This window comes from Coffea eugenioides, chromosome 3 (genome assembly GCF_003713205.1).
Source record: "Coffea eugenioides isolate CCC68of chromosome 3, Ceug_1.0, whole genome shotgun sequence".
Lineage (NCBI taxonomy): Eukaryota > Viridiplantae > Streptophyta > Magnoliopsida > Gentianales > Rubiaceae > Coffea > Coffea eugenioides.
The window spans coordinates 40,987,730-41,001,195 of record NC_040037.1 but is presented as its reverse complement, the minus strand read 5'-3'; the positions used below and the strand labels follow the sequence as shown (position 1 = coordinate 41,001,195).

The 13,466-nt window shown below is 34.9% G+C and overlaps 2 protein-coding genes across 2 annotated transcripts; one reads left to right on the top strand and one right to left on the bottom strand.

The window, feature by feature from the left end:
• The first annotated feature begins 213 nt into the window (after positions 1–213).
• On the top strand, positions 214–4,081 carry LOC113764978. Its single transcript, XM_027309028.1, has 2 exons — positions 214–316; positions 1,591–4,081. The coding sequence occupies exon 2, from the start codon at positions 1,656–1,658 to the stop codon at positions 3,828–3,830; it is 2,175 nt and encodes a 724-aa protein (XP_027164829.1). The 5' UTR covers positions 214–316; positions 1,591–1,655; the 3' UTR covers positions 3,831–4,081.
• A 4,621-nt stretch (positions 4,082–8,702) lies between these two features.
• Positions 8,703–10,719, bottom strand: LOC113765492 (disease resistance RPP13-like protein 4). The gene has a single exon (XM_027309697.1). The coding sequence runs from the start codon at positions 10,571–10,573 to the stop codon at positions 9,188–9,190; it is 1,386 nt and encodes a 461-aa protein (XP_027165498.1). The 5' UTR covers positions 10,574–10,719; the 3' UTR covers positions 8,703–9,187.
• Positions 10,720–13,466: the final 2,747 nt, after the last annotated feature.

The window sequence follows — 13,466 nt, the reverse complement described above, 5'->3', positions numbered from 1 at the left end:
AAGAAATGTGAATTACAAAAAGAAATGAGATTTTACATTTTCAGTAAAGTTAAAAATGAGGATAAAAGACAAAAAAAAAATGAAAACGAATCTGTTGGGTGTGAAAATGAGCGATTGATTTGTGCAGGACGTATGGAGCGGTCCCAGTAATGAGGAGCCCTTGTCCCAGTAATGAAGTGCATTGTAACAAATTCGACGCTGGCCGTTCGATTGGCTACGTGGAGTCGTACACAATCACAGTGCAATGACGACTTCACTCTTCAAGTCAATGAATACTACAAAGAAGATGAAGGAAGAATTGCAAAACTCAGCTCAGGTAAATAATGGGTTCATTTTCATGTTATGGGTCTTGATTAGCATGCTTGCTTGTTTGTGATCTTTACAGTTTTGTTTGATCATTCTTGTAAGATCTATCATTCTACCTTGTCTTGAAGAATCAGCTGTAATTCAGGCAGTAACATATTTGACAGTCTGATTTCTTGCTAATTGATTATATATGTTCAGAATTGATTGAGCAATAATATGTGCACTCTGCGTATGCATAGAAGACTTCTCTTCAGGTTTTTTTAGATCTGAGTTCTCACACACTCAGTCACACACATAAACACAAGCACTTAGTGTATGTGCATCAGTGCATGCTCTAGCTTCCAAGAAGTTGGATTATGGAAGAAAGGTTCTTAGGAGGTAGTAGTATTATTCTTGCAAAGCTTGTGGGTTTTTCTTTCTTTTCTTCTCTTTTTTTTGGTAGGAGATAGTCTTGAACTCTGGTGTTTAAACATGCAAAAAGGGCTTAGCTTTAGTATTGAAAAGTTTACCAGTTGGTATTACCTCTTGAAAAGCTAGCTAGGGAATTGGCAGATTAATCGGGGTGACAAATAGTTTTTTAAGTTTTATTACCTGCTCCTTTGATGATAGCAATTGAACTCTGATACTCAAACAATGATGTTCTAACTATGAAAAACAAAATAAAACATTTAAATAGAAGTGTTCAAAAAGTCATAGGAAGTTCAAAAAGTCGGATTGGTTTCAGGGCTTATGATGTTGCCCGGCCTTATAAACAGAAACTATTGGCGTGAGATTTAACCAATGAAATTAACCTGTTGTAGTGCCATTTTAGTTGAACAAGAAATCTAAATGATTTTCACTAGCACCTGATCCTTACAAATGGATGACGGAGTGCCCGAGAGGTTGTGGTTATGATGGTGTGTAACAAGATGGAAATTCTGCAAGGTACAGATAGCTAAATTGTTTGACTAATATAAATTAATATTTTCTGCAAATATCCTCTAGACATAAGCAATAGTTATTTGGAAGTCGTCAAGGTGTCTTAAACACTTTCATTTGCCAAGACATACTGAGGACAGACTTCATGCTAGACTAAGTGCTTGCAGAAACTGGTAATAGAGTTCTTACTGGTATTCAAAAATTTTCACTTGTAACAGTAACATCTAACGACCGAAGTTCCTGTTTGTTTGTTCTTCGAGCTCTACAAGATACAATTAATTTAGAGAAATGCATGCATTTTTTGTTTTCAGAAATCTCAAATTGGCATTTAATTTCAAGTTGAAACTTGTCTTGACTTCCCTCCAGTTTCTCTAGGCTAGCTGGACTGATTTTATTAGAGAATAAAGAAGGGAAAGAAGCAAAAAGAATACATGGCCTCCCTCATCTCTGACATGGTAAAGAGGCTATGGGATGAGTGGAATCTTCGCGCTGCAGTCCTTATTAGTCTTTTCTTCCAAATGGTGTTAATATCCTTAGCAACATTGCGGAAACGAACAGGAAACAGAATAGTGAATGCCATAATATGGTCTGTTTATCTGCTTGCCGATTGGCTTGCTGCTTTTGCTGTTGGACTTATCTCTAATGGCCAAAGTAATGGCAATCCTGATAAATTCAGAGTAAATGAAGATCTTGCGGCATTTTGGGCTCCATTTTTATTGCTACATCTTGGTGGCCCTGATAACATCACTGCTTTCTCCCTTGAAGATAATGAGTTGTGGATCCGGCATCTGCTTGGGCTTGTCATTCAGCTTGTTGCTGTTGCTTACGTCTTTGCCCAGTCCATCGATAATGTACTCTCAGTTCCAACAATACTCTTGTTTTTCGCTGGAGCTATTAAATATGCTGAGCGAACTCGTGCTCTATATTTAGGTTGCTTAGGTAATTTCAAGGCTTCTATGCTTCCAATGCCAGATGCTGGACCAAATTATGTTCAGCTTATGGAGGAGTACTCGTCTAGGAAAGCTGCTGATGTTCCGGTTAGGATAAAAATAGAGAACGAACCTGAGAGAGGCTCTCAGACTTCTGAAATTCGAGAGGAAACAGATTGGACTCCCGAACAAAATCCTCACCTAGATGTTGTGCAGATGGGGTATGAATTCTTCACCACTTTTAGGGGGCTGATTGTTGACCATATGTTTAGCTTCCATGAGCGTAATAAAAGCCGAAACTTCTTCTCCCGAAGGTCTGCCCATGATGCTTTCAGAGTGATGGAGGTGGAGCTCAATTTCATGTATGATTCTCTCTACACTAAGATGGCTGTGGTACACAGTAACGTAGGTTATGTTTTCCGTTTCATCTGCTCTGTACTTATAGTGCTTTCTTTTGTGGAATTTGAATCACATCGTAGTCCTGAGATCAACCATTTTGATGTTGCTGTTACCCACATTTTGCTTTATGGTGCTGTTGGCTTGGATCTTGTGGCTTTGATTAAGGTCATTTTCTCTGACTGGACTGTAGTTGTGCTTAAGAATCGCAGAGTCAAACGAATTGTATCTGCGGTCCGTGACAAGCTGTCGTCTGATCGAAGGTGGTCTAATACAATCTCGCAGCATAACTTGATCAATTTTTGCCTGAATCAGCGGTGGAGATGGTTAGATATTGCAGCTGAAACCGTTGGACTCAAGGCATTACTTGATGAACTGAAATACAAAAAGGACTTTGTCATTCAGGATAATTTGAAAGAATTTATCTTTCGAGAGCTCAAGGGTAAAGCTCGCAAAGCAAAAACCAATAAAGTTGCTAAAGAAATATACTCGGCAAGAGGTAAAAGTGCTCTGTCAGATTACATTGGCTACAGATCTGAGACCATGTCATCAAGTGTAGGTGAGGAAGTTGATTATGATGAAAGCCTGTTGCTGTGGCATATTGCCACTGAGCTATGCTATTCCACAAGTTCTAATGCTGAAAATTCCAATCGTGAATTTTGCAAGCTTATATCTGATTATATGTTGTATCTCTTGGTTATGCGGCCTACAATGATGTCTGCAGTTGCTGGCATTGGACAGATTCAATTTCAGGACACGTGTGAAGAAGCTAAGAAGTTTTTCAGCAGGTGGAAGACAGAATCAAGGCCATCAATTTCAGCAGCTTTGGATATCTGCTCGAAATTGAACATCTACCGCATAGCCAAGAATACATCCCCTGCAAGAGAGCCAAGTTCAGCAACAACCCGACAAAGAGATGCATGTGAAAAGCTACTTCATGTAAATACAGAGGTTAAACCCATTGATGTGAAGGGTGACAGAAGCAAATCAGTGTTGTTTGATGCCTGTAGGCTCGCAAAGGATTTGAGAAACTTGGAGGATGATATTAAAAGGTGGGAGATAATGAGCAAAGTGTGGGTGGAACTGTTGTCCTACGCTGCCAGTCACTGCCGAGCAAATGCTCATGCTCAGGAGCTCAGTAAAGGGGGTGAGCTGATTACTTTCGTCTGGATACTGATGGCTCATTTTGGATTAGGAGAACAATTTCGGATTGAGGCTGGGCATGCAAGAGCAAAATTGATCGTGGAAAGCAGGGATTATAATCAAGTAAAGGCCAAATAAGAATTTTCTTGTTGACTGTGGAATCAGATAGAGTTCTTCAGCCAGGATTACTTCCCTGGATTGGTGAGTGATTGTTCCTGTGGCAGAAAATTTTCATTTCAGCATGATAACTCAAGCTAATATTTCCTTATTCATCGAAAGCTGTTTTGTAGATTCAACTTGTTTGACATTATGGCACTATTGAAAATTTGAAACTCAGCAAGTATGAACATTTATGAAGCATATATGCAGATAACAATTGGTTTGTGTTCCATTGCCTGTCAGAGTCTACCATTCCATTTCCTTTTGAAGGTACCAAAGAGTTTCATCGGGAAAAGAAAAAAAGTTGCAAGCCCACTAAAAGTTAGAGGTTTATATACACGGTAGAGACATTTTCAAAACACGATATTTGCAAAATATTTAAGAGTATGTAGTTCCTAAAAATGCATATACTTGGGATTAGCGCTTTTAATGAATCGAGTTGTTGGTGAACATCTTCATGTTCAACTCGTTTGAATGCAGAAAAACGTTTGATACGTAATAAACAAATCGAATTTGAATACAAAATTAGACTCATTTAATAATCAAGTTCAACATGAACCTATTTTGAACCATTCGAATAGATTCTTGAACACATATAATTACTAGTAATGGAGCACGTGCTTTGCACGCAAACATGATACTGAAAATCAATTATTTTGAAGGAATAAATATAATTGAGGAAAAAAATGTGATATGTAATATTTATATTATTTTATATTTTTCTGAACTTAGTTTGCCCTGACCAATACAAACATACAAGCAATAAATCATTCTTTGTTCCAAGAGCACTTTTATTTTGTAATAGTATTGATATTTTTGTCTTTTGGTTAAATTCCGATGATCTAAATGCTCTTTTTTATGCCATTTGAGTTTAAATTTTCAATTTTTTGAATAATTTATTGCTGCCCTTTAAGTCATTCTATGAATTGTTTATTAGTTTCAGTGAGTTTTTCTAATTATTATTTTTTTTTTGCTAATGGTGGATTGTAAAATGATCTATAATGCTATTGTAATTATAATAGTATATAAACATATTAAAATTCCATAATTCAAATTTAAATAGCTTAACTTTGAAGAAAAATATTTTGATTTGGTAAAACTTATTTATATTTCTCACTGATGACATGCTTTATGATTATAAAGTTTATATGATTAAAATTTGTAAGACTTTAAGATTATTTATCATGTAATAGTCAAAATGAACTTGGATATATTTTTATTCACTTGTAAAGTACTCCTTGAAATTGATATTTTATAAAAATTATTTTTTAGCTTAATACATAATAACTCAAAGGGATGTTTCACCTTTGTAATTATTATTATGATTGCTATTGATGAATATAACATTCATTAATTGTAGTTTAATACTAGTACTGTTAGTTGTTACAAGAATATGATTGACAAAGTTCATTAAATTTAATCTTTATTGCAATTTAAATAAATAAATTTCCAACATTAAATTCTTTGCCTTCTTGGTACTCTATTTCCTATTATATTTTGCATTAAAGTTTTTTTACTCAAAACTAATAAACGCATATTAAAAGATGCTCTTAAGGCTTAATTTTTTTGTATCCCAAAAATAAAAAGATTCGTGGTACTTTTTAAGGGACTCATAGTACCAATTTATTATATTTTGCTTCATGTTTGAAGTACTCTCTAAACTTGGATTTTGTAAAAAAAAAAAAAAAAATTGTTCTTCTTTCTTCTGGTAAATAAAAATGTAAGGAATCTTTCATTTTTATAACTGCTAGCATGTTAGATATTATTTATTAATGATGAAATGCAACACAAGTTGTCCATTTATTAGAGAGGAATGTAATTTTGGCATCACAAAAACTAATATCATTTTTTGTTACACTATTAACCACTAAGATTCACCATTTTATTTTATAAATCATACATAAAATTTGTTCTTTTTTTTTCGATTCAATTCACTATAACTCGAGGGAATGTTCTTCATTCTTGTAATTGTTGGCATAATTGGTATTAATATTGATGAAATACAATGAATTCATTGTTCTTTTTTTTTTTTGTTTAATTCACCAAAATCATCACAATTCAAGGAATGTTTATTTGTAACTGTTAGCATAAATCTAATTAATTATTAAGAAAATGTAATGTAATTTTGTCCATTTATTAGTGTCAAGGACAATATTGGTATTACAAAAACTAAGATTGGTCTTGCTTACACTCGCACTAAAGATTCATCATGTTTTTTATATAGATAATAGATAAAGAATAAGTAAATACAAATATCTGCATTGTATATCTATTACCAGACAAAGTAATTATACACCGATATATATTACAAATATGGGTATACACACCCATATTTCCCCTTAACAAAGTAATTATCCAAAAATTAGTATTATTTATTTTCTAAACAAAACCAATATAATTATAATTATTCTAGATTATGTATTTTAAAAATTAGAATTAAATCATTTTCAACCTCGAATTTGAGCTCAGTTCGACTCTATTTGACTTGTTAAAAGCTAGCAGTTGTGCATGATTAATTATCAACTCAACCCTTCGTGTCTGAGTGAATTGTGAGAAACTGTTAGGTGTCACAGACTTACAGGTAATATATCGGTAAACATGTGGATGTGTTCTCGTCAAGTTTGTTAGCAAAGAAAAATATTCCAACAATAATTGTGTCAACTCATCAGATAAACTTTTTGACTTTAGGGTCTATTAATTGGATGGTATATATTTTCTCTATTTTATAAAAATAAAATTTATTTAAAACAGCATCTACAGTCACAGTATAAAATACCCATAAGCTGTAGAATAGGATTATAATAGCTTGAAGCTTTAGATAAGGTGATGGGTATCGAATTCTACCTACACGAATTAAATTTTGCTTTTGTGTATAGTGATCATAGGAATTGATTGATTTATTTCGTTGCAGCAACTATCAATAAGAGGAAGAGGGGTTTTGAGAACTTAAACTAAAGTGCCTTAAAAAAAATAAAGTAATAACAGAAATTCAAAATCATATAGAATTGGAATAATAATATACAAACTTCTGGTCATAGGAATAATCTTGATTTTGGTTTATTCCGCCAATCATCGATGTAAGGATAAATTTATATATTCATGAATAAATTGATTATGGTAATCAATAAGTTCTGACAACTGCTCACTTCTTAGTTTTTCAAATCCAAAATAAGTTTTTTTGATTATTTCTCTTGTTAATAGACAACCCTAAACAAGTTCTGAAGATTTAATGTATCAACAACGTTAATAACTAGAAAGTCCACCAATTCTAATCAACAAATTCACAAGTTAGGTTCATTGAAATTAGATCATATATTTTCATGACATATAAACAAATATGTCACTTTTCACGGATATCAAAACAATCAAACAATTATAGATTTTATGTTTCAATTGACAATAGACTATTTTGAATAATGAAATATTGACCACCTATCTAATCACACAAAATGCTCATCACGCAGGTAGTGCAGGAAGTATATAAATACTCATTAATAGGCTAATAAGTAACAAGACTCTATATCCAATCTATTGGAAGGTTGTAAGAGATGAACAAGTTATTGAAAACCTTATTCTTTTAATCATGTAATTTTGATAATTAGAAAAATAATAAAAGTGAATTGATATGTTAAATTGTTAATTGACTAGAAACACGTGAGAAATGAAGCATAGTAGTTATGCCTTGCACAGAGAAATCAATAAAGTAGATGGCGACTGAAGATCGTAGTAGGTAGTATTTAATAGTCAAATTTCGTATGGCCAAATAGTCAAATAGAAACCCAAATCCTTGGCCAGAACATATTTCTCAAATTCCAGAAAACCTTCCGGGCAAGTGTCGTTTTCCCTGATCCCCCATACCCCACAATTCCAAACCCCTTCAGTGTAGTATTTGTATCATCTTCACATCCCTCAACTATAAATTTCTCGACTGTTTCCGCTGCCGGATCCAATCCTACAAACCCACCTGAAAAGTCTGCTTCTTTATCATCATACGCATCATCCTCGTCGTCCTCATTTTTACCAGCAATTGAGGCGGGATCTACCCCTGTTGAAATCTTTCGACTGAGAACTTCTTTGAGTTTATTGTCTAGTTCATCCAACCGTCGATTCTTTTAATAATGAACCACAAATGCTTGAATCGCAAGATACCCTTCTCGTCCCCCACGGCCGCGGCCCTGCGATGCTGCTGGGCGAAAACGCGGCACTCCGAGAGTGCAGAAATGAGGTCATGCCACACGTATCACCTCGATAGCTTTTTCATATCAAAAATCGTAATAACATCATTTCAAAGTACATAAAAGGTTTGTCATCATTTAGGGGATGAGATGAATGTGATATACATCTATAACATATAATTATTTCATAATAGTACCTTTTTTTAAGCCTTACATATTTTATGTATTTGGTCGACTTTCAGCCAGGTCAGGGCTTCCAGAGAAGAGGTATACAAATTTGAGGGAAAATGCCGCCCAAATGTTGTCTTTTTTTTTTAATCTAACAATAATAATCTACATTACTCCTACAACATGAGGAAATCTTTTTTTTTTTTTTTTTTAAAAAAATCTAATGGCGGCAATCTACAATACTACATTATGGTAGAAGGGGAACCCCATTGAGGTTGTATTGGGGTTGGAGGGTGAACCTCAAGATCAGGTAAATACACTGCTGCACTCTTGATTTTTCTTTTTTTTTTTCCGGCCCAATGGTTAAATGTTGCCTTATCAAGTGGGATTGATAGTTTAACCAAAGCCTTTCTAGACTCTGAGCACAAGGATTCCAGCAAGATTTATCCTTCAGCATTAGAGAGCACTTATTAACCAGTAAAGACTTTTTGAAAAAGCAAACAAAGACGAGAAAAAAACATAGAAATTTCATTGGTTAAAGGGAAAAATTGCCTGAATTTACATCAATGGTTGGACGAAATCTGGACTCTCCAAGTCAAGATAGACAAAAAGCGAGAAAGTTTTGTCTATTCCAGCTCCACAACACACAAGTATGCTAGCTTCTAAGAAATCACAACCACAACTAAATCGCAAGATCAAGTGCCATTAGAAACAAAGTAAATAGAGCCATGAACATCATTTTTTCCCCAACAACAGAGGGATGGGACTTAAGGGATGGGAGAGAGGGATTATAAATTAGAATCTCTGATCACGTCCTGCAGAAAATCGAGCGTACTGTCATTCTCCCAGACCTCCCGCTCCTCGGCCTCCTCCTTTAGACGAGCCATTAACATCAGAACCTTCAGAAACAAAGTAAATAGAGCCATTAACATCATTTTTTTGCCCCCAACAACAGAGGGATGGGACTTAAGAGATGGGGAGAGGGGGGGGGGGTTAAAAATTAGGATTTCTGATCGAGTCCTGCTGAACATTGAAAGTACTGTCAATCTCCTCGGCCTCCTCCTTTGGACGAGACCTCCATCGTTGCATCTCAGTTAGTTTGAGTATAGCCTTCCATTGTTGCTTGTCATCTAGAGGTAAATCCACCTTTTGCATTTGATCTGGAATTATCGTTCCTAAAGCCCTGGCAACTAAGGGAAGGCCAGCACATTCTTTGCGGATTATCTCCTCCATCTTCAACAGAGTGTTGTTCTTCACATCAACTCTTCCATCTTTACGGACAGCTTCAGAAAACACTGACCAGCCAATCTCTTGGCCCAGCAGAGTATCAATTGGCTTCAAGTTCTCCTCACCTACCATCTGTGTTGCAACACTCTTTCGCCTAGTTGTGACAATGATTCTCCCACCACTATCTTTGGGCAAGGCATGAGATATGCAGTCCCCGAATGATGCATCGCCTTTTGGCTGCTCAGAGCATAAATCCCCATACCAACCATTAACATGCCAGACCTCATCCAGCACAATAAGATACCTCTTACATGTCAACCGACGGTAAAGCTTCTCAGTGAGATTGGGAATATCGCCAACATTAGTCGACAATTCTGAGACATCACCACCAGCCTGCTCCAACATTTTCCTTAAAATCTTCACTCTCAAGTCCACGCTCACCGCCGCATCACAAAGGGTCCCAGACAAAGAAACCCAAATCCTTGGCCAGAACATATTTTTCAAACTCAAGAAAACCTTCCGGGCAAGCGTGGTTTTCCCTGATCCCCCAAACCCCACAATTCCAAACCCCTTCAGTATAGTATTAGTATCATCTTCACATCCCTCAACAATAAATTTCTCGACTGTTTCCGCTGCCGGATCCAATCCTACAGACCCCGTTGAAAAGTCTGCTTCTTCATCATCATAAGCATCATCATCGTCGTCCTCCTTATTACCAGCAATCGAGGCGGGATCTGCCCCAGTTGGAATCTCTCCACTGAAAATTTGTTTGAGCCTCTTGTCTAGGTCATCCAGCTTTCGATTCGTGCGACTAATGAACCACAAATGCTTGAATCCCAAGAAACCCTTCTTGTCCCCCACGGCAGCAGCCCTGCGATGCTGCTGGGCGAAAACGCGGCACTCCGACAGTGCAGAAATGAGGTCATAGAGCAACTTCCGGATGTCAAGATCCGTACAAGAATTAGCACAGGTGGTTATTTTGCTAGTATTGATAGCGTTGGCGTACTTGGATTTGATGCGGGTCTCTGCACTTCGGAAGCGCCAGATGCAAGAAATTCTGCTGCCATCTTTATCTCTCTCTGCTTCGTCAAGAAGGGCAGAAAACTTAGCTAAAAGATAATGGGATACTTCTCCAAAATCCACCGATCCCATTTTTTCTTTTTCCCAACTCTCGGGAGTCAGAATCAATCCCAAAACTGGAAGAGAACCGGCAGATGGAATGGACGGAAGACAGAGAGATGGAAGGAAGAAGACTCGAACACTCTTTAGGCTGAGTTTAGATAGATAGATGGCAGGAAGAAGACTCGCACGAGTGAGAAAGTCTTTAGGCTGAGTCCCAACTAGCAAAGTAGACTCATTGCAGGCGCATTGCTAGGTACAAACGAGTGAGTCGAGTCGAGATTTGACCTAATCGAATCGAGTTTTCGATTAATTTTATGAAGTTCGAATTCGAGTCGAGTTCGAATTCAAGTTCGATTCAAATTCGAACTCGAACTCGAACTCGAAGAAATCAAAATGTCAAGTTCGAGTTCGAGTCGAGCTCGAGCTTGAGTTTAAAAATAATAATAATTATTATTATTATTATTTTTAAAAATAAGAAATAATTATTTTATTTTTAAAAATAAATAAAATAATAATTTTTAATAAATAATAAAATATTAGAAATATATATAATTTTGCTATTAAAATAAAAAATAAAAAAATATATATAATCGAACTCGCGAGCCAACGAGATTAATGCTTTTAAACTCGAACTCGACTTGATTAGTTCGAGCTCGACTCGAGCTTGTATTCGAGCCACTTGCGATCGGCTCGTGAGCGGCTCGATTCGTGAACAGCCCTAGATTTGACAAAAATTTGAAATATTTTCAAATTTCTCTAGTTATTTAGATTATTTAAGAGGTATTTAAATTTGTAAATAACAAATTAAAATTATTATAGCATTTAAAATGTATTTTAATAATTGGTGAATTACAAATTCAAAAGCCTTTTAATTTAGATATTTTCTTTAATTTAAAAAAAATTCAAAGGCCTTTAGACCTTTTAAATAATTCAAATAACTAGAGAGATTTGAATGGATTTCAAATCTTTTATCAAATCTCTCGATCCAAACAAAAACCTAAAAAGAAATTGATATTTTTTTAAGGGGAAAATTGCTGGAGCAAATTTAGTCCTCTATGTTATTAATTTGATGCAGATTTAGGACAATTGATTGATGTTTCCAAATATTGATGGAATCAATTACATGTGTAGATGTTTGTTTAATTGAACTTTAAAAAGAATAAAACAAGCGAGTACTTTTGAACTATAAGAACAAGTTATATGGTGGCACGTTAGTAGCTAATTAACTAAAAAAAGAAAGAAAATTTGTTAATCTATATGAAAAGTTAAATTACGAAGCTTGGGATAGTGGGGTTTGAGAAAGAAAATGAGTTCTATATTAATGAACTAGGTACTCTTGACTAGTTTTAGTTTAAAATGTTTTCTTTATTTTACTAGTTAATTAGTTAGCACCAATTATTAGTTCTTAATTTTGTTCTTTAAAGTTAGACACTGTTTTGCTTCTTTGTTTTGAAATTTAATTTAACAAACGCATTATTAGATGTGACTAAATCCTGTGAATAGTTGGAAAATTTTTTCAAATATCCTAAATTTGCTTTAAAGTGGATACATTAGGAGCCAGATTTACTCTTGGTAAAATTTTAAGGACCAAACTGTAGATGGCTAAATATTGAGGACCAAATTTGTTTTTGTCAAAATTTTAAGGACTAAACTTGCATTGGGGCTAAATATTGGAGATTAAAACTGCATTTTTCTCATTTTAAAGAATAATTTTTTGTACACTATATCATTGTTATGCATGACAACATGTGAATGAGTCATAAAAATTAATCTAAATTTTAATTTGAAATTTAGATTTAATTTTGCATATGTGTTCACCAAACTATGATAGTAATCTAAATTAATGAGTGCGTCCAACTATGACTGCGATCAATATACAGAAGAAAAGAAGTTAATTACACTAAGCCCCTACAATTAGGGGTAAGTATCACTTTGCCCTCTAAGATTTTTTTTTTTATCATCATTTAACAGCCACAACTATCCATGAGCCAATATGGTTAACTTTACCACTTGAAATATCATATTTAGTCTTACTAGCAGCTATGCCGGGGCCCAGTATTTTTTATACATAAAAATTTCTCCTTCAATTAAGTAAATTATACGAAAGAGGACTTCAAAATTCAACTTTTATGGATGTAGAAAAGTGTGTATTCAAAATCTGAACAATTTAAACTACAAAACTTCTGCAGAATATATATCTAAAGCAGAAGAAGTTCAGTCTTTGGACCTGCATCCCGAAAGTTAAAATGATAAATTAAATATGACAAACAAATTGTAATGACTGAAGTATATTTATTTCGACAAAGTAATCTTTGCTCCAAATAAAAACAAAAAATACAACATAAATGGCATGATAAATTTTAAACATTCTGCACCATGTCAATTAGAGAATGGATTTGCCATGATATGAGATTGGAAAAGTGTATTAATAAGAGGAATAGTAGAAGTTTTTCCATTAATAGCAATCAAACATTAGAATAAAGCATGTCGAGTGAATCAATCCTAATCAGTTGTGTCTTAACTACATAAAACGTGCTGATTGCATTGCCTTGAGAAATTAACATTTCCCTATCCATAATTCATGTTACCATCCATAAATCAGGTAGGTTTTAGTTTGGAGGAGTAAAAATCTGAATCTGCTTGGTGGAGTAAAAATCTGCTTGTCACTAGTGATATCTATCCAGGAAACATCTTCAAGCGCCTGTTTCATGTCTTCATCCGCAGTCCTAAGACTGAGACGGATCAGTTTCTTGCTCGTATAAGCTTAACAGTGCTGTGTCACTTGCTTATTTGCTCCTGGAAATCTTTGACATGATGGCGAACAGAGCAAAAATGGAATGGTTCTCAAAAGCTGCTGCAAGCTGACCTTCCAGTGGAATATCCTTCTTTTTTTTTTTACTTGTAAATGAAGAAGAAACATGTT